The 23439-nt window shown below is 53.2% G+C and overlaps 1 protein-coding gene across 1 annotated transcript; it reads left to right on the top strand.

Moving 5' to 3' along the window:
- Cd8b (CD8b molecule) lies at positions 1–16554 on the top strand. The gene is made up of 6 exons (XM_005385386.2): positions 1–82; positions 2731–3090; positions 6879–6983; positions 11567–11656; positions 13350–13386; positions 15959–16554. Exons 1-6 carry the CDS (start codon positions 40–42, stop codon positions 15969–15971), a joined length of 648 nt encoding a protein of 215 aa, XP_005385443.1. The 5' UTR covers positions 1–39; the 3' UTR covers positions 15972–16554.
- The last annotated feature ends 6885 nt before the right edge of the window (positions 16555–23439 follow it).

The raw sequence follows: 23439 nt of genomic DNA on the forward strand, positions 1-23439 counted from the left end.
CCGCCGCAGCCCGCGGGCCGCAGGCGACCGAGCGCCGAGATGCAGCCGCGGCTCTGGCTCCTCGTGGCCGCGAAGCTCGCAGGTGAGACCGGGAGACTCGCGGCGGCCGGGTGGGTGGCCACGCGGGACCGAGACCGAGAGAGCGGGGATTTTAGAAACGGTGTCTAGAGCACGCCTGTAATCCAAGACCTTGGGAGGCTGAAGCAGGAGGATCGCCGCAAATTCGAGGCCAGCCTGAACTACTCCTTGAGACTCTAAACAAAAATAAAAGATAATGCAGAGACCAGAGGCCAGTCGTAGGCACACTGGGAGGCGGCGGGGCAGGTCCCAGAAAATGGAGAGGAAATGCCTGCGGGGAGCATTGCTCAGAGATCCCAGAGCCCCAGCTGCAGGTCACCTGGGGACGGGAGAAGGGGACTCAGGAAAGGGGAGGAGGGAAGGAAGTGAAAAGGGCAGGGAGGAAGGATCCCGGGATGATGAAAAGGTGCCCGTATCCCGGGTCCCTGCAGGAATGCGGCTCTGGAAGGCGCCCCATCCTGGGTCCCACACCGCACCCTGCGAGAGGCCTGTACACATTTCTTAGTACTTCCAGGAAGTGTTTGTGGTACAGTCGGACCGCGGGGCTCAGGCCAGGTCCGGCCAGCTGGGGCACCGCCGGGTGCTCTCTGGCGTCCGTGCTCCTGTGTAGCATGGACCTGCACAGAGAAGGAGGGCAGGGTGAATCTCGCCGAGGAGGGGAAATGGACACTCACCACCCGCTGGCCTTTGGGCAGCCGCTTCTGGGCGCCCTGAGAAAGGCTTCCCGAATCTGGGGCCCAGGAGAGCCAGGGACGATCACAGATTTCCTCGGTCCCGCGGCTCCAAGCCAGGTACCCAGTCCACAGCTGGGTTTGAAACTGCATCCTCTCCCTCTGGGCTGTGTGACTTTGGGCACGTCGCGGCCCTTTCTGAGCCTGTTTCCTGGTGTATAAAACGGTGTGAAACAGTCCTGCCCCTCCGGATTTGGTGAGGATTAAGTGAGACAGTGAGCATCGTACCAGGTCCAGCTCCTCTCTGCTGCCCTGGAGGATGCTATGAACTCCCAGGAGGTCAGTGACCCAGAAAGGTGTGGTCCTGGCCCCAGTGAGAAGGTGGCAGTGGCGTTTGGGGAGACAGGAGGAGCCCCAGCAGCTGGGACAAAAGGCACAATCCCTTCTCAAAGCAAGGAGAGGATGACTGTGGGGCTGCGGAGTCACAAGCTTGGAGCAAGTTCATCCGTGTTAGTAGTGACAGGACACCAGGACACGACACTGTGCGGGCGACCAGCTCGGAACACACACCCCTGGCCTCGCTGTGCCCGCCTCTGCCGGAGCCAAAAGGAAAGGCTCGCGGGGCAGATCGGGTTTGCTGGAGGATGTGCCTCCTCGAAGCGCAGGCCGCCCTTTCTGAGGCTTCTCCTGGACATGCAGACAGCTCTTACCTGGGTGCAGTGCTTTAGTGTACAGTGTGATTTCCTAAGCTTCCTTTCGTTTCTCTTCTTTCTTTATCTTCCTTTCTCTTCAGTAGGAGAGATGGAACCCAGGCCTTCACACTGAGCTACATCCCCAACCCCCTCCCCCTCTTTTTTTTTCCCCCCTGAGACAGGGTCTTGCTGTGTTGTTAAGTTGCCTGGGCTGGGCTTGAACTTGCCACCCTCCTGCTCGCCCTCCCAGAGTGCTGGGATCACCCGGCTTCCTTTCATTTCTTTCACACCTTCCAAGGAAAGCAGGACATCACCAAGCTGCTCACCTTTCCCAAGGAAGAGACAGAGTCTCCGTGAGCTGTCTGAGATCACGAGTGGGACAGGGCAGAGGGTGGGTCCGAGGCCGGATCCCTGAGTCTTCCCTGGTTCTTCCTGGACAAGCCCCTGCCTGCTGCGAGCTCCCACCTGCAGTGAAAATGAACTCCCAGCCCTGTTTCCGGGGTATCTGTCTTCCCTCTGGGGAGTGGGGACTCAGTGACCAGTCCATCCTGGGGTGGAGATTAATGGGCCTCAATCGTGCCTGCCAGGGACAGCGAGCTCCTTTTGCTGGTCGGAGCAGGTGGCTGGTCCTCTTTTAGGTCGCCTAGACCAGACGTGTGTTCTGCCTGGGACTCTGAGCCACCTGCGGCTTGGTCTCAGTCAGCTGCTCCAAGCCCTTGGTCTCAGTCAGCTGCTCCAAGCCCAGTGGCCAGCTTTGGCTTCAGATTTTGGATCCTGGAGTTTGAATCCCAGGCTGCTTTTTATCTGCAAATGGTATTTTGAGCGAGTACCTTATTGCCTGAGTTTTCTCATCTGTGTAATGGGCATAAAAATCCCAAAGCCAGCTGGGCATAGTGGGGCACGTCTGTAAGCTCAGCACTCTGAGAGGCTGAGGCAGGAGGATTTTGAGTTCAGACTCAGCCTGGGCAGTTTAACAATTTAGTGAGAACACGCCTCATAATAAAAAATAAAAAAGGGGCTGGGGATGGAGCTCAGTATGAAGACTCAGTATCACAGTACAGTATCACAAAAAAGAAAGAAAAGAGAGAAAAATCTCAAAGCCAGTTTGAGGCGTGACTGAGGTCATTTAAGCAAAGGGCAGGTGCCTAAGGATACAGCGTACAAATGTAAGCTGGACATGGTCAGTTCCGGCCTTGCCGCAGGGTTCCTGGGAGGTGAGACCCTAGTCCCTGTAACCCCCAAGGCCCTGTCACTAGCAGCTGACTTCACTGACCCCCTGGCATTTGCAGTTCTCCAGGGCAGCGGTGGCCTCCTGCAGAACCCCGGCTCCCTGGTGCTCCAGACCAACCAAGTGGCTGCAATGAGCTGCGACTTTAAAACCACCGGCAGCAACAGCCGCATCTACTGGCTGAGGCAGCGCCAGGCCCCCAGCGAGGACAGCCACCACGAGTTCCTGGCCTCTCAGGAGTACTTAGGGAACGTCACCTATGGCGAGGCTGTGACACCAAGAACACTCACTCTAACTCGGAGTGGCGCCCGCGTCACCCTCAACCTCAAACACACGAAGCCTGAGGACAGCGGCATCTACTTCTGCATGACCATAGGGTCCCCTGAGCTCATCTTCGGGAGAGGAACCACCCTGAGCGTGGGTAAGAACTGGGCTTTATGCTAGAAATCGGCATAGAAAGCCAGGCATGGTGGCGCACGCCTAGAACCCCAGCACTCGGGAGGCTGAGGCAGGAGGACCATCATGAATTCGAGGCCAGGCTAGGCTATGTAATGATCAAGGCCAGTCTCAAAAAGGAACATAATAAGACCCTGTCTCAGAAAAGTTTTTTTTTTTTCCTTAAAGAAAAAACGAGTGTTGAGCATGTGCTGGGTGCCAGGTGCATACCCTACCCAGCACTGGGCTGCCCTGCTGTCAGTGCTGGTAGCAATACTGCTGGGGATAACAGGAAACAAGGGCTGAAGATCACCCAGCCGAGCACCTGCAAGAGCTTTTCATAGCAATCTCCACGCTGCCACCTTCCCTGGCGTGGAATGTGTTATGACTCCCATTTTATTTCTCCATTTTGAGGTTTTGTTTTGTTTTTTTGAGACAGGGTCTCACTACTTAGCTCAGGCTGGCCTTGAACTCACTATGTAGCCCAGGCTGGCCTCCAACCTGCGGCGATCCTCCTGCCTCAGCCTCCCATGCTGCTGGAATTACAGAGGTGCAGCAGCTTCCCAGCTTCCTTTTTTCATACTGAGCATTTAATGCATATTTTGTCTGTCCAGTGCATCTCTTTCCGGCCTGGCCACACCCCAGGCGCGCACCCGTGGCAGGTGGCTGCCTCACGGGACCTTGAGGACTCAGCTGCCCAGGGTGGGAAGGGCTCCCGGCAGAATCTCCCAGGCTGAGCCGGGCCGGCAGGAGCAGCCCCTTCCCTGGTCTCACCCATGCTCAGGCCTCGAGCTGCGCTTCTCTCCAGGCTGGGGACACTGAGTGGGCCGAAGGGAACCCAGAAATGAGACCACTCAGCATGGGTCTACAGGGACACCAGGGACAGCAGCGCAGTGAGGAAGACAGAGGCAGAGCAGTGGCAGTATCGCCTCTCGCCGGTGCCAGGGCTCAAGTCGCATCATGGGGTGCGGGAAATGGGACCCCCTTGGGTGGGACCCCACTGGTTCTTGTGCTGAAATTCAGGCTTTGGGGCTGGTGTTGGGTTTGCTGCTTTTCTCACTAAAGCCGCACCCCTTCCCTAAGATCCCACAGGGTGGATCGGGAAATAAGCACAGCTGGGTTTCAGACGCTTCTCCCCGCCCTGCCTCCCACTATAGCACTCGCTTCTGGCTTCCGTGTTTCCAAGCCCCTGTGATCCCCAGCACCTTGCTGGCACCCCGAACATCCCCTGGAACCATCCCCTCTCTGGGCCGGGGATAGAGGCAGAGAGCACCTGTCCCTTTCAAGGACAGAGAGGGAGAGTTTTACCGGGGAGTAAGCAAGCAGACCTGACTATAGCCAAAATGCATTTAAAACTGAACACCAGGCTGGCATGGTCATCCCCCCAGAATGCATTCAGATATCTATAATGCCAGCACTCTGGGAGGCTGAAGCAGGAGGGTCACAAGTTGGAGCCTACCCTGGGCAATTTAGTGACTTAGCAAGATCCTGTCTCACAATTCTAAAAAGGGCTGGGGTGGACCTCAGTGGGAAGGCTCTGGATTCAGTCCTTCGTGATGGGGAGAGAGACACAAAAACAAATGAATAAAGCGAAGGGCCTGCTCCCTGTGACCCTCCCAGACCCAGGCCACTGTGCCCAGCTGAGGGGTTGTGAGCTGGTAGCTCCGGCTCCTCCCAGGGTCACCACTGAGCAGCGGAGGGACTCCCTGCTTGAGTGTAAAATGAAGCAAGCCAAGCTGGCCGCACACCTACTATCCCAGCACTTGGGAGGCTGCGGAAGGAGGATCTCAGTTAGTTAGAGGCCAGCTTGGGCCACACAGGGAGACCCTCTCTCAAAAAATAAACAAGTGAGGCAAACAGAAGCACTTCTGGGATTGTGCAGATTCAAGGAGTTACCCCCCACCCCAGTGGGGACCGGCTGGGAACCTGGCACACTCATAGCTGGTGTCGATCACCCCTCACCGTAGTTCCTGCAGGCCACCTGCGGTGTATAACTCCGTCAGAAACTTGCTCCAGGGCAGAGCGGAACAATGCTCAGTGTAGCACGGGACAATGGGCAGCGCGGGTGGTGGAACCAAAGCCTTGGGGATCAGATCCCAACTCCGGGTCAAGAGCTGCCTAAGGTGGGCCAGCTATTTCAGCCCTCTGAGCCCAGCCCTCCTGGTGGATAAAATGACAGTGGCAGTGCCCATCCCGGAAGTTGTTGAGGTCAGTAAACTGAAGTTGAAGGGCTTGTCACCGCCACCAGCCCATTGAGAGCTGAGTGTACATTCATTCTAGTTCCTTGGTTCTTCCTGGAAAGAGCCCACTCGAGAGGGTGTTCTCTCACCACGCAGAGGAGGCTCCGGAGGACAGGGCCAAGGTGGCTACTTTTTGTTGTTGTTTTTCTGGGGTTTTTTTGAGACAGGGTCTCTCTATGTAGTCCAGGCTATCTTGAATTCACTGTGTACCCTACGCTGTCCCCAAACATGCAGCAATCCTCCTGCCTCAGCCTCCCAAGCTGCTGGGATTACGGGGGTGCACCCCCACACCCATCTAAAGTGTCCACTTCAGAAATGGAAGACGCCAGCCCACGAGGACCTGTCTGCTGGCTGCCGTCCTGTCCCTGGGTTCTGGAGGTTAAGTTCGTGGTACTTCTCTCTCCCTTCCCCTGCCACTTTGCAGGAACTCATTTTGTGAGCTGTGTCCCTGGCCCGCAAAGGCGAGGGCTGCAGGGTGTGCGCTCGGCACCTACAGCTCGCTCAGCTCCTCAGAGCCCAGGGAGGGTGTCTCTTTGCTCTACATGCTGTGCCCCCACCCTCACCCGGCCCTCAGCGTGGGACACTGGCTCAGGGTGACCAGAGGAGGGGCTGCCCAGGCAAGGAGAGGCGCCAGGCCCCAGCCTGGCTCTTGGTACAGCGAGGCCTCAGGCGCAGCCCTCTCCTCTCCGCTCTGAGCCTTTGAAATCTAAGTCTGAGACTGGAGGCCTCTCTAGCTCTATATTATACAATCTTTTATTTTTAGTAGTGGGATTGACCCTGTCGCCTGCACACTGAGCTACATCCACAGCCCCTCTTACTACCCCACCTTTTAAACTTTGAGACAGCATCTTGCTAAACCAGTGACTTGCCCAGGCTGAGATCCAACTTGTAATCCTCCTGCCTCAGCTTCCTTCAGTGCTGGAATTATAGGCTCGTATCACCACCCCCAGAAAGCTCTAGATGGCAAGATTTTTCAGGACACCTGAAAAGGGAAACAGCACCAGGCTGGCAGCCTGCGTGGCACTGCAGTGCAGAAAGATCTCCCTCTTCCCCCTTTGAGCTCCTCCTCTGGTGTAGGGGGTGCAGGAGTGCTGCGAGCCTGGTGGGGCCAAGGGCCTGGGGATCCCAGCTTCGACTCCAGGTCTTCTGCCAGGAACCCACGGCTGCTGCATACTTCGCAGGGTGCCTTATCCCTTTTAATGCTCACAACAATCCCAAGAAGGAAGTGGGGATCCTCTTTGTTGGGCAGATAGGGAAACTGATGCATAGAAAAGCACAACCACGTGTCCCAAGGGAACCACTTGTGTGCCGTGATCGGGGGCACTGGGCTGCTCAGCTCGTGGCTCCGGGGCCCTTCTCTCTCCAGGACACCAAGCGACCCCATTCCCAGACCCTAGATCCATCGGACAGCAGGACCAGAAGTTCCCCTGCTCTGTGACCTGAGGCTGTGCAGGTCTCAGGACCACGGCACCAGGATGGAAGGTGCAGTTTGTCACTAACCCCTAGCTGAGACCTGCGTCTGCTCTTTCCGCAGTTGACGTCCTGCCCACCACCGCCCAGCCCACCCAGAAATTGCCCCCTGGGAAATTGCCCCCCGGGAAGAAAAAGTGCCAGCCCCCCAGCCCACGGACCCAGAAAGGTGAGTTCCCCGGCCCTCCCTCCCGGACTCCCCCTCTTTCCAAATATGCTGGGCCAGTAGCCGGTTCCTCCAGCGTCACAGAGGGATCAGAAGGGGCACAGTGTAACAGCAGCACACAGGTCACTGGGGTCAGACTCCCAAGTCTACAGATCAAAACTCGGAGGAGGATCTATCCACCAAAATGCCTGCACGCCGCGGCTCCCCGCGGCACTGTGCATAACAGCTGAAAAGTAGAAGCAACCCAAATGCCACCAGTGACTAGTGAATGGATCACACAACAAGATGTGCAGTCCATTCCAGTGGAGCAGTATTACTTGGCCATAACAGAGAATGAAGCACTGGTAAGTGTTAAAGCCTGGATGAACCTGTAGACTATGATATCGTCTGAAGCTAAGAAGGGTGATGCACGCCTGTAATCCCAACACTGTTGGAGGCTGAGGCAGGAGGGTTGTAAGATCAACCCCTACCTGGACAACATCAGTTTAGTAAGATCCTGTCTCAAAATAATTTTTTTCTTAAATAAGGAAGAGGGATATAGCTCAGCGAGAAGGCTGTGGGTTGATTCCCCAGTACTGCAAAAAAAAAGATAGTGTATGATTCCACGGATATGAAACGTCTGGACTAGGACCTTCTATAGAGACAGAAAAAGATGAGCGGCTGATGGACCAGAAGGGAGGATGGCGGGGGTGGTGAGAAATGGCCCTGACTGTTCTGGGTGTCTTTCCAGGGTGGCAGAAATGTTCTAAAGTTAGATTCCGCAATGCTGTGATGACACCAAAAACCATTAAAGTGAACACTCAAAACAGGCAGACTTTATGATATGCAAATCTGTCTCAGTAAAGCAGTTAACAAACAAAAAGTCCAAACCCAAAGAGCAGCACCTTCCATGTTTCCTGGAACATGGGGCGCACAGGGTGGGGTCCCCGACGCTTGTCAGTGAGCGCGCAGACCTGCCCCTGTGCTCTAAGCACTGGACCGCTCGGTCGGGGTGGGCACGTACACGTGCACGTGTGCACACACGTGTACACGGATGCCTGTTTCCCTTGAGCACGCCAGCTCCTGTGCATTTATGGAAAATTACTGACTTCAAGGGGCTGGGGATTTAGCTCAGCGGCAAAAGCGCCTGCCTGGCAAGCGCAAGGTCGTGAGTTAGGTTCCCGGTACCGGAGAAAAACCAAAAGAAAAAAAAAGAAAATTACTGACTTCAGCCCCACAAGGCTACTGGTGGCAAACAGAAGGCACCATGCGCTGCTCCGCAGAGAAGCCGCGAGCAGCAGCCCAGGCCTGCCTGTGCTTTTCAGGTGGTGCGGTCTTCAAATACAAAAGAGCAGGAAGTGTCTGGGCTGGGGCGCCTCAGAGCGCCTGGGTGACGAAGATGAGACGCTGCCACACGAGGTCACAACAAAAGGGAAATTATATCCTGGCCCTCTGGGAGGCTGAGGCAGGAGAATTGAACGTTTGAGCTCAGCCTGGGCAACTTAGTGAGGCCCTATCTCAAAATAAAATATAAAAAAGGGCCAGGAATGTAGCTTAGTGCAAAGTCCCTGGGTTCAATCCCCAGTATGGGGAGAAAGAGAGTGAGAGAGAGAGAGAGAGGGAGGGAAAGTTAGAGCCCATGGACAGAAAAGCAAAGTGACCTTATTTTATAACATCTTATGCCCTGACAACTTCACCTAAAGGATTTCAGGCAGGCTACAATTTAAAGAGATACAAAATGCAATCATAGTCGGGCCACGGGGAGGCCGCAGGAGAAGCCAGCCAAGTCAGTTGGAATAAAGGACCTGCTCCCGGGGCCTGCTGCGGCCTCGCTGGCCTCCAGCTCTGTCCTGGGCCGTCCTCAGAAGGAGGGGTCCCTGCTGCCTGTGGCTATAGCTATCCTTTTCTGAACTTTGTGGGGATATAATGTGCATAGCACAAACTCCCCCCATTCCTAGCATACAGCCTCAGGGAGTTTTAGGGAATGCACGGGTCATGCATTTCAGACACCTCATGGCCTGTGCGTCTGCAGCTGGTCCCGCCCCCACCCTGGCCTCGGCCACCCCAGCATCCCCGGTGAAGGAGGCTGACGGGGCCCCTGCTTCCATCCTTCAGCGTGGCCTCTTTCCCTTGGAGCTGTGATTTGCGGGTCATTTAAGATGGGGACGCAGAGATGGTGAGAGGGAGCCAGGCAGAGAACCTCTGAGTCTCAATGTTTATGAACGGCAAAGTGAGAGAGAGGACAGTAGTAAGGCCTGCCTTCCTTCCCCACAAGGTGAGGTCTGCAGTTGGCCGACCCTTGGCACATCGTGAGGGTCAGTGCAATGCTCTCCCTCTCTAACATCTAAAGTACCCTCTCCAAATCTGCAGCCTTGTCCTTAGGTCTGCGCCTCATCTGCTCAGTGGACGCCCGCAGGAGCCTGCAGGCCACAGGACAAGGACTAGGGCACAGAGAATGTAAACCATGCCACTTATGTGGCGTGCAAGTGGGGCGAAGGAGCAGACAATCAGCCAACTCACAGGAGAAAAGGCTCACAGGTGCCAATAATGCAGTAGGCTGAGGTGCACTGTGATCAGAGAATGGAGGAAAATACACATGCACGCACACACACACACACACACACACACACACCACTCGCACGAGTGTGCACACACCCTCCGGACTGGGAAAACTAAAAAACAGATGATGTTCAGGGCCCACGTTAAGGGGTGCTGCGCAGTGGGCAGGAACGGAAATCGGTGCGATCTCTTCCGCAGGCTCGTGACAGTATCTGTAACAATCTGAAGTGGACAGAGCTATGGCTGGACAGTTCTGCTTCGGTATCTTCCGCTATCCACACTGGATTGCCATTGAGTCCAGCAAAACTCAGCCCCGTATCCATATATGGGAAAACTCAAAAACTCAGTGTCTGCCCCTGGAGGGAACTTGCATATGGGAAGATACCGTGGTGTTCTCTCTTCTCTGAAGGGTTGTCTGGTTTTGGTTTTTGTTTTTATTTTTATTTTTGTGAGACAGGGTATGGTTATGCAGTTTAGGCTGGCCTTGAACTCACTGTGTAGCTCAAGCTGTGCTCGAACTCTTGGCAGTCCTTCTGCCTCAGACGCCCAAGTGCTGGAATTATAGGCGTGTGCCATCACACCCAGCACATTTTCATTTTTATTTTTCGATTTTTATTGGTACATGTTTGCAGTACATGATTACATTCATGGTGGGAAGTTGATAAATGTACATATCTTAGTTCTTTTTTTTGTCTTTTTGAGATAGGGTTTCACCATGTAGTTCAGGCTGGCCTTGAACTCACTTTGTAGCCCAGGCTGACCTCAAACTCATAGCAATCCTCCTGCCTCAGCCTTCTGAGTTCTAGGATGACAGATGTGTGCCACCAGGCCCAGCTTTTAGTTCTTTTACGTCACCTTTCCCTCCTTCCTCTCCCCGTCCTTCTCTTGTCCCCTTCCTATTTGCAGTTTTTGTGAAATTTAAATAAATTTTTTAATAAGTAGTTAAAAGAAAATCTCATTGTCCACCTCCTTTGAACATAAGTAGCTCCTGAGTTTAATTATTATTATTAATTTTTTTTGTCTTTTTGAGATAGAGTGTTGCTATGAAGTTCAGGCTGGCCTTGAGCTCACTTTGTAGCCCAGGCTGGTCTCAAACTCACAATGATCCTCCTGCCTCAGCCTCCTGAGTGCTGGGATTACAGACGTGTGCCACCATGCCCTGCTTAATTAATATTTTTAAAATTTGGATGTGAGAAATTTTTTACACAAAATTATCTCCCTGATGTCTAAAGTGCCTACAAAATAACTGAGAAGTGTATTTCCAACGGTGCAGAGGGCCATGAATCAGCAGGGTACATGTGTGAGGGGGTGTCTCAGCAGCCTGTACCCCTGAAGAGGAGCCAAGATTGCACATTGGAGAACTATCATAGTGTGCTGTGGCCCGGGGAGCATGAAGGTGGCTGGTGTTTCAGCCCTTGGTAGAGGATAGCTGGGGACAGTTGTACGCTTGGATGTCTCTGTAACCAAAGTTGCTGTCCTGCCGGAAGTAGAGGCGCACACCTGTAATCCCAGCCCTTGGGAGGCTGAGGCAGGAAGATCGCTGTGAGTTTGTGGCCAACGTGGGCTACACAGTGAGACCCTATCTCAAAAAACCAGCCATGCCTGGCAGGAGAGCAACTTTGATTTCATAGACATCCAAGTTCGCAGCTATACCCAGCCACACTGCCGGGGAGACACTGGCCACAACACTTTCAAATCACCAAGACTAACAGCATGAGAAACCCAAAACTCTTTGGTTGGACTGTCAGCTCTTACCTGCCCAGAGTTTCTAGCATCAAGAAAAGCCACAGGAGCCGGGCATGGCGGCTCACACCTGTCATCCCAGCAGTCAGGAGGCTGAGGCAGGAGGATCACCAGAGACCCGGCTGAAAAAAAAAGACACGTCATGGGGAACAGGAAAAAAAATAAAAAAACAAGGCAGAAGAAGAAATGAAGCAAAATGCCCCTGGTGGTGCCCTGGCCGGCTCTTCCTTCGGGACCTCCTTCCTGTGTCTGTCTGTGTGTCTGTATGTTCAGCGTCAAGCACACATCACGGGTGTCTCTTCCAGGCCTGCGGTGTGGTCACGTCACCCTCAGCCTTCTGGTGGCCAGCGTCCTGCTCCTGCTGCTGTCCCTGGCCGTGGCCGTCCACCTGTACTGTGAGTTGTCCCTCCTGAGGCCACCTCTCTGGCCCCGTGTGCTGTCTGAGGTGCCCTGGGATTGCTTTCTTCTCTCAGAGCGCAGTGCATGACAGCCTGCTCGAAACCTGCCCCCGAGAACTCGAGATAGTTCTGGAAGTGATTCTATTCAGTTTTGGGGTTCAGGGTCCGGGAGTGCTGGGGATTGAACCCAGGGTCTCGTGCACGCTAATAACACGCTGTATTGCTGAGCAATGCCCCCGGACCTGGAAGCGATTCCTGGCCCAAAGCCCTAGTGCCCCATCAGAGACCATGGTCTCTGCAGCCGGACAAGGCTGGGTTTGAGTCCCTTGCTGCTGCCCTCGTGTTAGTGACCTGGCCTCAAGCTCAGGGCTTGGTGGCCTCTCCCAGGCGGGTATGGCAGGGTGAGAGTGCCTGGCACACGGCATGTGCCAGGGCAGCCGGATCTCCCCATACGGTATGAACACAGGCCAGGTGCCCAGGACAGCTTATCGGGGGCTGGGCGGCATCCCCAGAGGCTCTTCCCCTCGCCAAGGGCGCAGGGAACCCAGACTGGCTGCTGCCCTTGGCCGCTCACCAGAGGAGAGGGGAGACTCACCCCCTCCCGTGGGCTCCCCAGGCTCTGCATGCCGCGGCGTCCCAGGACAGGGAGAAGGCAGAGGGGGCGCCCAGGCTGGCCGTGGCTCTTCTGCTCACCCCTGCCACTGTGAGCAACACCCCTTCTCTGGCTCCTGTACAGTGGAGAGGGGACCCTGAGGGCCACAGACCAGGTCAGCGGCTCTTAACTTTTAGGGATCACAGACCCCTTTGAACATATGGTGACCACTGGGACCTCCCCTCAGAGAAATGACCCTGTGCACATGCACTGCTTTGCATCCGAGCCCCCCAAAGGGTCTGTGCACCCCGTTCTAAGAACACCATTAAAGTTTAAGGGTCTAAATTTTCCTGAGTAAGGACCTCATCCATGGAAGAACTAAAAATTGTTACCACTAACCACAGCAAGCTATTTAGTATATTGTGGGTGTTACTGGTTGCATTTTAAAGATAAAAGGTAATACAGGATGAGGTAAACATGTAGGTAGATCGACATGATGGCACAGGTCTGTGATCCCAGCACTCTGCAAAGCTGAGGCAGGAAGATCGCAAGTTCAAGTTCATCCTGGGCAACTGAGCAATTTAGCCAGATCCAGTCTCTAGATAAAAAATGAAAAAGGGCTCAGGATGAGGCTCAGCGAGAAGGCATTGGGTCCAATCCTCAGCACTGCAAACAAACAACAAAAAAACCAAGCAGACCTGCTGATGTTTGCTTCCCATGTCTCAGTGGGAAATCCCGCTCCCACCTGCATGACTTCTCAATCTGACCTGCTCTGAAGCGGGACAGCGAGCTTAAGGACAGACTCTGCTGCCTGTGTCAGGATCCTGCTTCAGCACTTACTAGCCTCATGGCTTTGGACTAGTGACTTAGAAACTCGCTTTGTGCCCCAGGGTCCCCAAGTGTAGAATGGACATCGTTGTCATAGTACCCAAATCACAGGTCGACAGTGAGCAGGAAGGGGAAGAAAATCTGGCGGGGTGTTTGGGGTAGAGCCTGGCCTGGAAAGAGGTCTGAAGTGTCAGCTAGCCCGGCCCTTCCCTGCCCTGGCTGTGTGCCAGGGTCCCCGCAGCTGACGGTGCCCTCGTTCTGCTCTTCCAGGCCTGCGGAGGAGAGCGCGGCTTCGCTTCATCAAACAGTGAGTGTCGTGTCGTTCCGGGGTGACGGGGTTTCACAGCCCCTGCTGCTGGGTGCAGCCTCAGATGTCACCTTCATACAGTCCTCAGCAGAGGAGGTGACAGAGTAGGAAAAGCTGATTTAAACAAAACACTGCGTAATCCCTTGGCAAACATACTTCGTGTAAAGTGAGATTCAGTTCTCAGCCCTGCAGCCCGCAGCCGTCAGCCTTGTGCACACAGAGAACCAGGGGAACCCGGGTTCTGTGACCCAGGGCTTCAAGCACCTGAGCTCCCATGGAGGTCGCCGCCGCTGCCGCCCCCACTCTACAGAGCGGGGGAGAGGCGGCTCCAGGAGGCCAGGCCTGTCCTTTCCAGGAGCATCAGGCCTCCCATCCGCTGCCCTCCACCCGGCCTGGGCCCAGGGGCTGGTAAAGCCACAGACTGAGCCTCAAAGCCCAGGGGCTGAAGAACCCCACCCCAAACCCCTGTGCCTCCAAGGCCCCAGCAGAAGCAGAGATGCCAGAGGCCAGAGGCTGCAGCACTCTTGCCTCCAGGGTTAGGACCCCGGCCCTGGCCTCCCAGTGCTCTTGGATTTACTTTTTTCCTCAGTGGAGATTGTTTCATATCTGCCTTCCTCACTAACTTACGTGATCCTCAGAACACACCCCCCAGCTTCACCCCCACTCCAGCCAGATGTAGTGGTGCACACCTGTAATCCCAGCACTTGGGAGGCTGAGGCAGGAGGATTGCTGAGAGTTGGAGGCCAGCCTCAGCTACATAGTGAGTTCAAGGCCAGCCTGCACGTCTTCATAGCAAAACACTGTCTTAAGGTAAAGAACCCCCACCCCAGCCATGTGGAAATGTGTGGAGGGATAAAAGAATAGCGTCTTAGTGTATGAGGCCAATGGGGTCTGGTGTCAAGGGTTTTGGCTCCAGCAAGAGGTAGTTCTGGATTTGAATTCTGATCACCCCTCACTGACCGTATGACTCTAGGTGAGTGACGTCACCTCTCTGAGCCTCCGATTTCACATCTGTAAAGTGAGATCATGGTACCAACGTCCTGGCTTTTGCAAAGACATTGGGGTGGCCGTAGAGCGTGTGGCCCTGCCCTGAGGAGTCAAAGCACAAGCTTATGGAGAGTAAATTCAACTCTAGGAGTCCAACCATCAACCTCTACTAACTGTCATCATCGAAGGCTGGATTGTACACTACGCTACGTTTCTACAGAAGGTTGTGGAACATGCCTGCGATGCGTCAGCAGCGATTTGCATTGATTAAGTGGATGAGGTGCAGTTTTGACCTCATGGGTTGGCTTAGAAACTGCCCCTACCTGATAGAGAGCAAGAGTGTATCGGTCTAAGGCTAAACCTGTAGGAACTTCCATCCAAAATCCTCCCCATGGTGACTTTTTCTGGAGAGGGAGACCGCTCTGGGCATTGCCTGAGGTCTGTGTCACAAACCTTTCAACCCTTATCTCATTCCCCATTGATATGATGCCAGTTTGGGGACCCTCTCCTCAGAGAAATGGCCTGGTGCATGTACACAGTTTTGTACCCAAGCCGCCCCAGGAGGCCCCCCCATCCTAAGAACACCATTAAAGTTTAAGGGTCTAAATTTTCCTGAATAAGGTCCTTATCCATGAAAGAACTAAAAATTGTTACCACTAAGCACAGCAAGCTATTTAGTATATTGTGGGTGTTACTGGTTGCATTTTAAAGATAAAAGGTAATAAAGGATGAGGTAAAAATGTAGGTAGATCGACATGATGGCACAGGTCTGTGATCCCAGCACTCTGCAAAGCTGAGGCAGGAAGATCCCAAGTTCAAGCTCGGCCTCCTGGGCAACTGAGCAACTTAGCCAGATCCAGTCTCTAGATAAAAAATGAAAAAGGGCTCAGGATGAGGCTCAGTGAGGCCTTGGATTCAATTCTCAGCACTGCAAACAAACAAACAAACAAAATAATTAGACTTGCTGATGTTTCCTTCCCATGTCCCAGTGGGAAACCTCACTCCCGCCTGGACACACACGCTCAGCTGAGGCGGGGAGGGTGCTCTGGACGGTCACACAGGGCCCTAAGTCTCCCTCACCCCTTTGCTCAGAAGGGCTCTGCTTTGGACTGTTTGTCTGGGTTTAACCTTAACTGCACGATGACATTTGAACAAAACAGCTTGTGGCTAAAACAAAGCCTGAAAACCACCTCTGGTTTGCTCTCATGATCCAGGAGGTCCTCGAACTGTCCGTAGAACATTTCCCATCAGCAGCCCAGGTCTCTCTCGTCCCTTACTGTGCATCTCTGGATAGCTTGCCTTGGTTCTGCCGAAGAAACACTCTCCAAAGCTAGAGTGCTTTGAGCTATTTTTTGTTGTTGTTATTGGAAGGGGAATTTTTTTTTCTTCTTTTATTTTAGCTTTTTGTTATGTTTTTTTTTTTTTAATGACTGCAATGGGCCCTAAACATGCTAACATAAAAGTCTTAGCCCCAGGCTGCTTGGATGAGAGCCCTTCATCCTCCTTTGCCATTTGTCTCTGTTACAGGAAATGCAGTAGCATTTGCCTGGAAACAGGTGTTCTTACAACTTGCCGTTGCTTCCAGGTTCTACAAATGAGTGGAGATGGCGCTTGTGGTGGCCTGCTATGCGAAGCCACTGGTCAGGAAGGAGCAACATCTGGACAGAGGAGGAAGAAGGGGACACACTCAAGGCTGGACATTTCACTGCCATGCGCGAGCTGCCTGCTTTTAACTGCTGCAACTTCTGTCTGGGGAGCCTCGCACTGGAGCCCTTCAGGATTCACTGCTGAGCATCAGAGAGAAGGCTCCAGAGCCCCAGGGCACTTCGCAGAGTGTGCTAGAGGACTGATAATCTGCACCAGAGACACCGCCTTTGGTTCCTGTGCTCTCCCCAGGCTGGGCTGGGGCCTTGGTGGTAGCTATGCAGCCACCATCTTTGCAAGTTGCTTTGCCCTAGTATGGCAGGGACATTGGCTCCCAGGTCTGTTATTGGGTGGACTTGTGACTGAGGCTTCCGGAGAGGGAATTCCCAGCAGCCCTGGGAGCCTCCAGCCTTCCTTTGGGGCTGGGAGGCTGTGGGGTTGGGGAAGGAATTTCACTCCACGGCTTGTATACTTCTCTCACTCTGTCCTTTTAGGAAAATATCTGAGCTATAAAAATAAAGTCTTGATTTAAAGATACAAGTGACTTCTGTGACATAAAGGGACAGAAGCTCACCCACAGCAAAGATATGGATGCTCAGTGGAAATTTAAAATTTATAGATCTCCCTTTGCATCTGAGAGCCTTAGTCGCCCCCACCCCACCCCCCAAGTGCTGCAGATTACATTGTGGGTGTGGGGAAGCCGGAGCACTTAGGAAGCACTTGGGACACCCACCACCAGGCTCCAAGGCCTAGGGCCAGCTAGGGCTCCTTCTCTAGACAGCAGCTGGGTCCAAGGCCTCCCAGCCTTCCAGCAGCCTTGCACCAAAAAGAGGGAGACTTCAGGGCCTCTGTCCATTCGTTTGTTTATCAGCTTTCAGCCTCAGTGGTTAAAAAAGCAACAGGCCAGGAGGAAACGCTGAGCTGGGTGGGGACTGGAGGGGAACCCTAACCCTTCTGAAAAGGCCCCTGGGCCTCATCCTAGTCCCTGCCCTGCGAACCAGCAGCCAAGGAGCTACTGGGCTCCGGATCAGTGCAGCCTGAGCTGCACTCACAGAAGCACCAGGCCTGAGAACAGAGTCCGCCCCGCTTTTCCTGGCAGCCCCACGTGGGGCACTGGAAAATTTGGTGTGTTGAGAGGCCGCTGGCAGCCACAGAGTGTGAAAACGTTCCAGAGAGCAGGGCGGGAAAGGGGACTCCGGGGGCAGGGGCAGCGTAGCCACCTCCAGCCCCTGCGGTGTGGCTGCAGCAGCAGAATTGGGTGGGGAGGGTGGGACGTAGAAGGGGCCGATGCAGGACGTGGTCACAAAGCAAGCGCTTTCTGCCCATCAGCTCTAAGGACAGGTGACAGGCCACCTCCAAGGCTGAGGGGAGAGGGAGAAGGGCTCAGGGCCGGTGGCCCAGGCTCACCCGGAGCTCGCTGTCAGGGTGGGCTCCTGGCGTAGGCCATGCTGGGGAAATGATGGGACCGAGGCCCCGACTCCTCACACCCAGGCCGCGGCGAAGGAAGAGCAGGCCTCAAGGCCTGTGCCTTAGCAGGGCAGGGGCCAGGCGTCTCCCCCACACAGGCGTCTCTGCAATCACACTGACTTGTTTACTCGTTCGAGTGGGGCTGGGTCAGAGGGCAGAGCTGGCTCAGGCTTCCTCATCTGTTCTAAACAGTAGGCAGCTGCCGAGCTAGTGGGCTCAGCCGTGGTGCCAGGGAGCCCGAGCAGCCTCGGTGCCGGCGTTGGGGCTGCGGTGAGGAGGTCTGCACCAGCACCTGCTTTTGTTCTGAACAAGGAACTGAACAGTCACTACTATCTGGTGGGCCATTGTGGCTACACACATCGGGCACAGCCTGTAATCCCAGCACTCTGGAGGCTTGGGCAACAGGATCACCCCAGTTGGGGGCCAGTTTGGGCTACACAATGAGTTCAAGGCCAGCCTGAACTACATAAGGAGGCGCTGTCTCAAGAAAAAAAATAATTTAGCTGTCTTCTGACTAGCAATTCCACCTGTAGGCATTTATCTTAAACATGCCAAAGTGATTACGTTCAGAAATATGCATCAAACTTTTCCATTTGGTTCTGCTTACTAACCAAAAATTGGAAACAATCCAAATGCCCATCCATAGGCACCAGTTAGGTAAATTATGATCCGGCCAGGGAGTTTCTGCAGCTGTTAAGGAATGTACTAGATCATGCATATTGCCATCAAATGGTGGTCATGGCATGTGTGTTCATTTTAACAACATCTCTATTGATGATTCTCAATTTAATACAATACATGGGACAGTATATGATCATTGTTAAGACACAAATAGATATTACTAGACGTCAGGGTGCGGTTACCCGGGGTGCAGGATGATCACTACGAAGTTTGGGGTACAGCATGTTATTCACGTGCATTTGCTCAGCTTGTAAAAAAGTCAGCAACCTGCGTGTTGACTTTTCTACAGAGACGTGGACATAGATATAGATCATACTTCAATAAAGAGATACAGTGTTAAAAGCCCAAGTACAGAACATCACAAAAATCTGTAAAACCAACATTTAATACTTTCTCGTTTATTCTACACATGCTTTTTTAAAAAGAAAACTGAAATCTTAAAATACAAAATATAATTCATAAAATACATAACATGTAGGGTATAGAAAGAAGTTCTAACCTCCTTGTTCTGCAGATTTTCTTGTCTTCTCTAATATAACAAGGCCTCTGGGTAGGAGCATTTGTACATATGTAGGAAAAAGTCTGGAAGGATCGACTTCAAGCCGTCAAGGGCAGTCACCTCGGGGAATTTCCACTTGCGTTTGCACAGTGGTGTGTGCAGTTGGGAGCTATAGTTTTGTAATGGGAGAGCAACAAAAGTTTGGAAAAAAGAAACAACCTAATTTAAAAGGGCTCTCTGGTCATTGTGATTTTAAAAAATAGAATCAAATATCCCAATAGGAGAGACTTGCTCCTAAAGTATACTTTTAAAAATCTGTACCATGAAGTCACTGGGGTGCGTGCCTGAGGCCACCAGACAGCAGGCCCATGGATTTACTAGCTGAGCGACCTCGGCGCGCCCGGATCCCCGCCTCTGAAAGGGATCAACGGTGACCCTTCTCAGTCCTGCCAGGCGTCCCTGAGCATGCGCATTAGGCACAGGCTGCAGGTGTGGCGCCCACCGCGAGGGCGTTCAGGGAGGAAGGGGGCTCCAAGAACCACAGCGAGGACAACAACCACACCACCCTTCCTTTCATCCTTACTCCTCCCCCACAACCCGCCTGTGGGAGTGGGCAACTTGTTTTCAGAAAGAGATCCCCCGCCCGCGTGGGCTGCAGAGCTGATCTGAATCTACCACCTAGTCAAAGGGAAAGAGAGAAACAGTTCCGTGTTCTCAGCCTTTGCAGGTGGCGGAGGACAAAGAGATTTCCTCTGTCTTCTCGGGAAACCTCCGCCACGCGTCACCGTGAGTCACTGGTGCCTGGAGTCCTCAGACTGAAGGGAACCCTGTTCCAGATTCTAGGAATTGACCCCAGGGCCATCACCCTGAGCAAGATCCCCAGTCCTTCCTATTTTTTATTTTGAGACAAGGTCTCAGTGTCACTTAGTTATCAAATAACCCAGGCTGTCCTGCCTCAGCCTCCCAGAGTGTGGGGATCACAGGTGTGTGCTGCCACACCCCACAACTGATTCTTAACAAGCTGCGAGCTGCCGCCTTGGTAAGAGGGCACTTGCCCTCCTGTGCTGTGTTGCTGGCTCTCCAGGATCACAGTTTGTCTACTAATCTAGTCTTTCATGTGTGATTACTCATTTAGAGCTTGAACTCACTATGTAGCCCAGATTGGCCTTGAATTTGAGAGGGATCCTCCTGCCTCAGTCTCCTGAATGCTGGGATTATAGTCATGCATCACTACATCTGGCTTGCTTCTTTTTTTTTTTTTTTTTTTTCAGTGCTAGAGATCAAACCCAGCATCAGGCAAGCATCTTACCACTGTGTTATACCTCCAGGCTCTTTCTATACATTTATTCATGTGTTTATTTGTTGTTTATCGGTACCTAGGGATTGAACCCAGGGAGTGCTGAGCTACATCCCCAGCCCTTTTCACCTTTGTTTTTATTTTGACACAGGGTCTTGCTAAATTGCCCTGTCTGCCCTCAAATTTGTGATCCTCCTGTCTCAGCCTCCTGAGTACTGGGATTATAGGCATGTGCCACCTTGCTGGGCTGCTTAGGCAACTTGAAGTCAGTTCAGATATACTTACTTATCTGCAGCACTGTTTGTGTGCCCTGCTGGCCCTGGTCTGCAACAATGAGTGCACTGTGGCCAAGACAGACCTATCAGGCTCGAGGGCCCACAGTCTTTCTTACAGCACCTGCCAAAGAGACTTCTCAAGCCCGGCTTCCGTACCTGCCTGACCAGCTGCGGCCCAGGCCTGGGCGAGCCAAAGGGCTCCTTTTCTGCTACCTGTACGTGTGGCTACTGTTGCTAAGCCTGAGGCCAGAAACTAAATGAAGGAATGAGCAAAGGAGAAAGCTCATCTCCGAGGGCCTCAGGCTCCACAAGCAGGGCCCACTCCCGAGCCCAGCGGGCCAGAGCACAGCTCTCCAGGGGCCACCACTCCCAGCCCTGCTTTGCTGGGGCTCTGCGCTCCTCCAAGCTGTGAGGGCCCTGGGAATGTGCACTGTGCCACGCCCAGGCAACAAGCCCCCTGGAGAACATCAGCTCAGGGACTCAAACGGGTCCTAGGCACAGACACTGTCCCCACCCCGGGGGCAGAGGTATTAGCACAGGGGACGCAGACCCAGGGCTGCCGCCGTCTCAGTGACTTGGAGAGTGAGTGGCCTGGCCATGACCAACCTAGGTGCAAGACACGAACTCCTCACAGATGGCTGCGCTGGACCGAGGGAAGCCTTCACAGCGTCTCAGGATTCTGAGAAGTTGGGTGGGGACGAAGTTACAAGAGGAAGAGCTGAGGTGGTGCTGGTGGGGCCCACCGCCCCCGGCACCCTCCTCCCAGCACCCTTCCGCATCCTGTGGGCCTGAAGCCAGCTTCAGGAGTTGCACGCTGGCTGGGCAAGACCATAACAGGCCCAAGGGAGGCCGTGACTCCTGCCCTCTGTCGCAGGCCTCAGCCGAGCTCAGGGACGCAGGGAGGGGAGAGCAATGTGCAGTTGGAGCTGCACCTGCCTTGTGATGGATCTCAGGTCTGTGGCAAGGCCAGGCAGAGTGGGGCAGGGGGAGCGGGGTCTGAACTGTCCCTCCCTTTCATCAGCACCGGCCCTGCAGTCACAGGGAGGCTTCAGGTTCTGGCAAAGGGAGGTAGGGTGCTTCCACAGGCCCGCGGGCCTTTGTGGGAACGCCCGTGTGCACCTCCTCCAAGCCCAGCTCACTCAAAACTCAGAATCCCAGGTCAGGGCCACTCTTCTGTGGGGGCTGAAGGAGGGGAGAGGAAAGCTGGCTGGACTCAGATGAGAGCAGCCTGACTGCCAAAGGGCTCTTCCGCTTCGTCAAGCTCGGTGCAGAGAACATCCGCCTTGCAAACTCTTCCTGACCACTGTGAACACCGGCCTTCCCTTTCTTCTTGTTTTTTCTTTTTGAGATGGAGTCTTGCTATGTAGTTCAGGCTGGGCTCGAACTCACACCGATCCTCCTGCCTCAGCCTCCTGAGTGCTGGGATTACAGGTGTGCACCACCACACCCAGGATCAGACCTTCGCTTGGACAGCTGGCCCATATTTGACCCTGGCCAGACTCTGCTAATGTGGACCCCAAACCTCCTCCACCCCTGACCCCTGTTCTGCTTTTAGTATCCAATCTTAACTAAGACCTTGTGTTTCTGTGTGAAAGACGATTCAAAGATTCCTCTTCTTCTGAACTCAGTCAGTCTCATTTTCATAGCGTGAGTTGTGACCTGCACAGGGTTAAAAATACCTTTTTCAGAAAAACAGACAATCTGTCATTGGTATATGTAAGATGAGCTGTGATCAAAATATAAGGTGTTTAAAATTCTTAAATTGTTACGTCAAACAACACATTGCCAGTAATCCCCGACAGCACTCCCCTTCGCTTCAAACACAGCTATCCTGTCGTTCTCGCCGCTTTCTGAAGCGATTCTGAAGTCTTTCGTGAGTGTCTTTAGTTGTGTTGATGTGGCTGCCTCAGCGTCCTGAACTGATTCAAACCATTGACCTTTGGTGGTCATTTCTGTCTTTGAGGAAGAGCCAGAAGACACATGGTGCCAGATCTGGTGAATAAGGTGGGTGAGGACACACTACAACGTTTTTATTTGACATAATCTGTGTCAGTGTTTTGAATCAGCTTGGGGCATCAGCAAAAGAGAGCAACTAAAGGAAAAGGAAAGCCAGAACTGCCCCAGAAAGTGGCAGCAGTGATTGGCACAGCGTGTTGGAAGCGAGGGGGTATAGGGGGAGGGAGGCGCGTGGCCGTGCGACTTTCACTGTAGTACTTTATGGAACTTAAACACTCGCTGCAGTTTTTAATCTCACCTCATACAAAGAAGTGAAGCCACTCACGGCTGGGGGCCCTCAGGTGTTGCTGACAGATGCTGAGGCACATCAACCACATGGAAAATAGTTCGGCAACATGAAGTAATGTGTGATGTGACTCCCGCACTCTGACTCCACACGCTTGGGACTGGGGTGCCGAGAAAGGAAAAGTATCTTTCATAAGGATAAGTATACCAGAAGGATTCTTTCCATAGCATGTTTGGGTAAAATAAAAACTTCAGATAAACCCACGCTCCTCAGTAGAGACTCACCGAATGAGGGATGGGCTACCCACACCCAAAACCATCACGCAGCCATCCAAAGAATGACTTCAAGGAGTGATCTGGCAAGACTTCCAGGGTGTACAAGATTCCACCCTAACGAAGGTTCGGTTCAGGACTTGTCAGCTTTGAGATGGCGCCAAAGGGATGTGCATTCAAGAGAAACCGAACTTCAGTGTGAAGTTTGATCTTCTGTCTGGATGGAGATGCAGTGCGATAACGCTTCAGAGGTTAGGCAGCGACAGCAAACCGCACACAGCACACATCAGACCCACGATCGCAGGGAGGCAACCAGCGAGCTGCACTGCGGCGTGCTGCTACGCTGGGCTGCTTTCTGGGTTAGGTACATTCAGTGCCTGTTTGACCTAGGATATTTCCAACTTAGGATGAGTTTATTGGAACATTAGCCCATCACAGGTCAAAAAGTATCTGTACTATTGGACTCAGGGAATTATTTAAAATATGAACCTAGAGGGGGGAATGGAGAAAAAAAGGAAGGGAAAAGAAAAAAGAAAAATGTATATATGTATATAAAAGATAGGTAAGATAGCTATACTACTAATTTTCCTTAGTTCATTGAAAAGAAAGGTTTGTGCTAATGTTGTTTGGACAATTAAATGCCAATATCTTGTATTCTGAGTAACTAATTTAAAGATAACAATATGCAA

This window comes from Chinchilla lanigera, unplaced genomic scaffold (genome assembly GCF_000276665.1).
Source record: "Chinchilla lanigera isolate Chin_1 unplaced genomic scaffold, ChiLan1.0 scaffold00023, whole genome shotgun sequence".
NCBI lineage: Eukaryota > Metazoa > Chordata > Mammalia > Rodentia > Chinchillidae > Chinchilla > Chinchilla lanigera.

Coding starts and splice junctions, on each gene's coding strand:
- Cd8b (XM_005385386.2), top strand. CDS start 40: ATGCAGCCGCGGCTCTGGCTCCTCGTGGCCGCGAAGCTCGCAG. Junction 6,984..11,566: donor CAGCCCACGGACCCAGAAAG/GTGAGTTCCCCG, acceptor TGTCTCTTCCAG/GCCTGCGGTGTGGTCACGTC. Junction 11,657..13,349: donor CGTGGCCGTCCACCTGTACT/GTGAGTTGTCCC, acceptor CTGCTCTTCCAG/GCCTGCGGAGGAGAGCGCGG.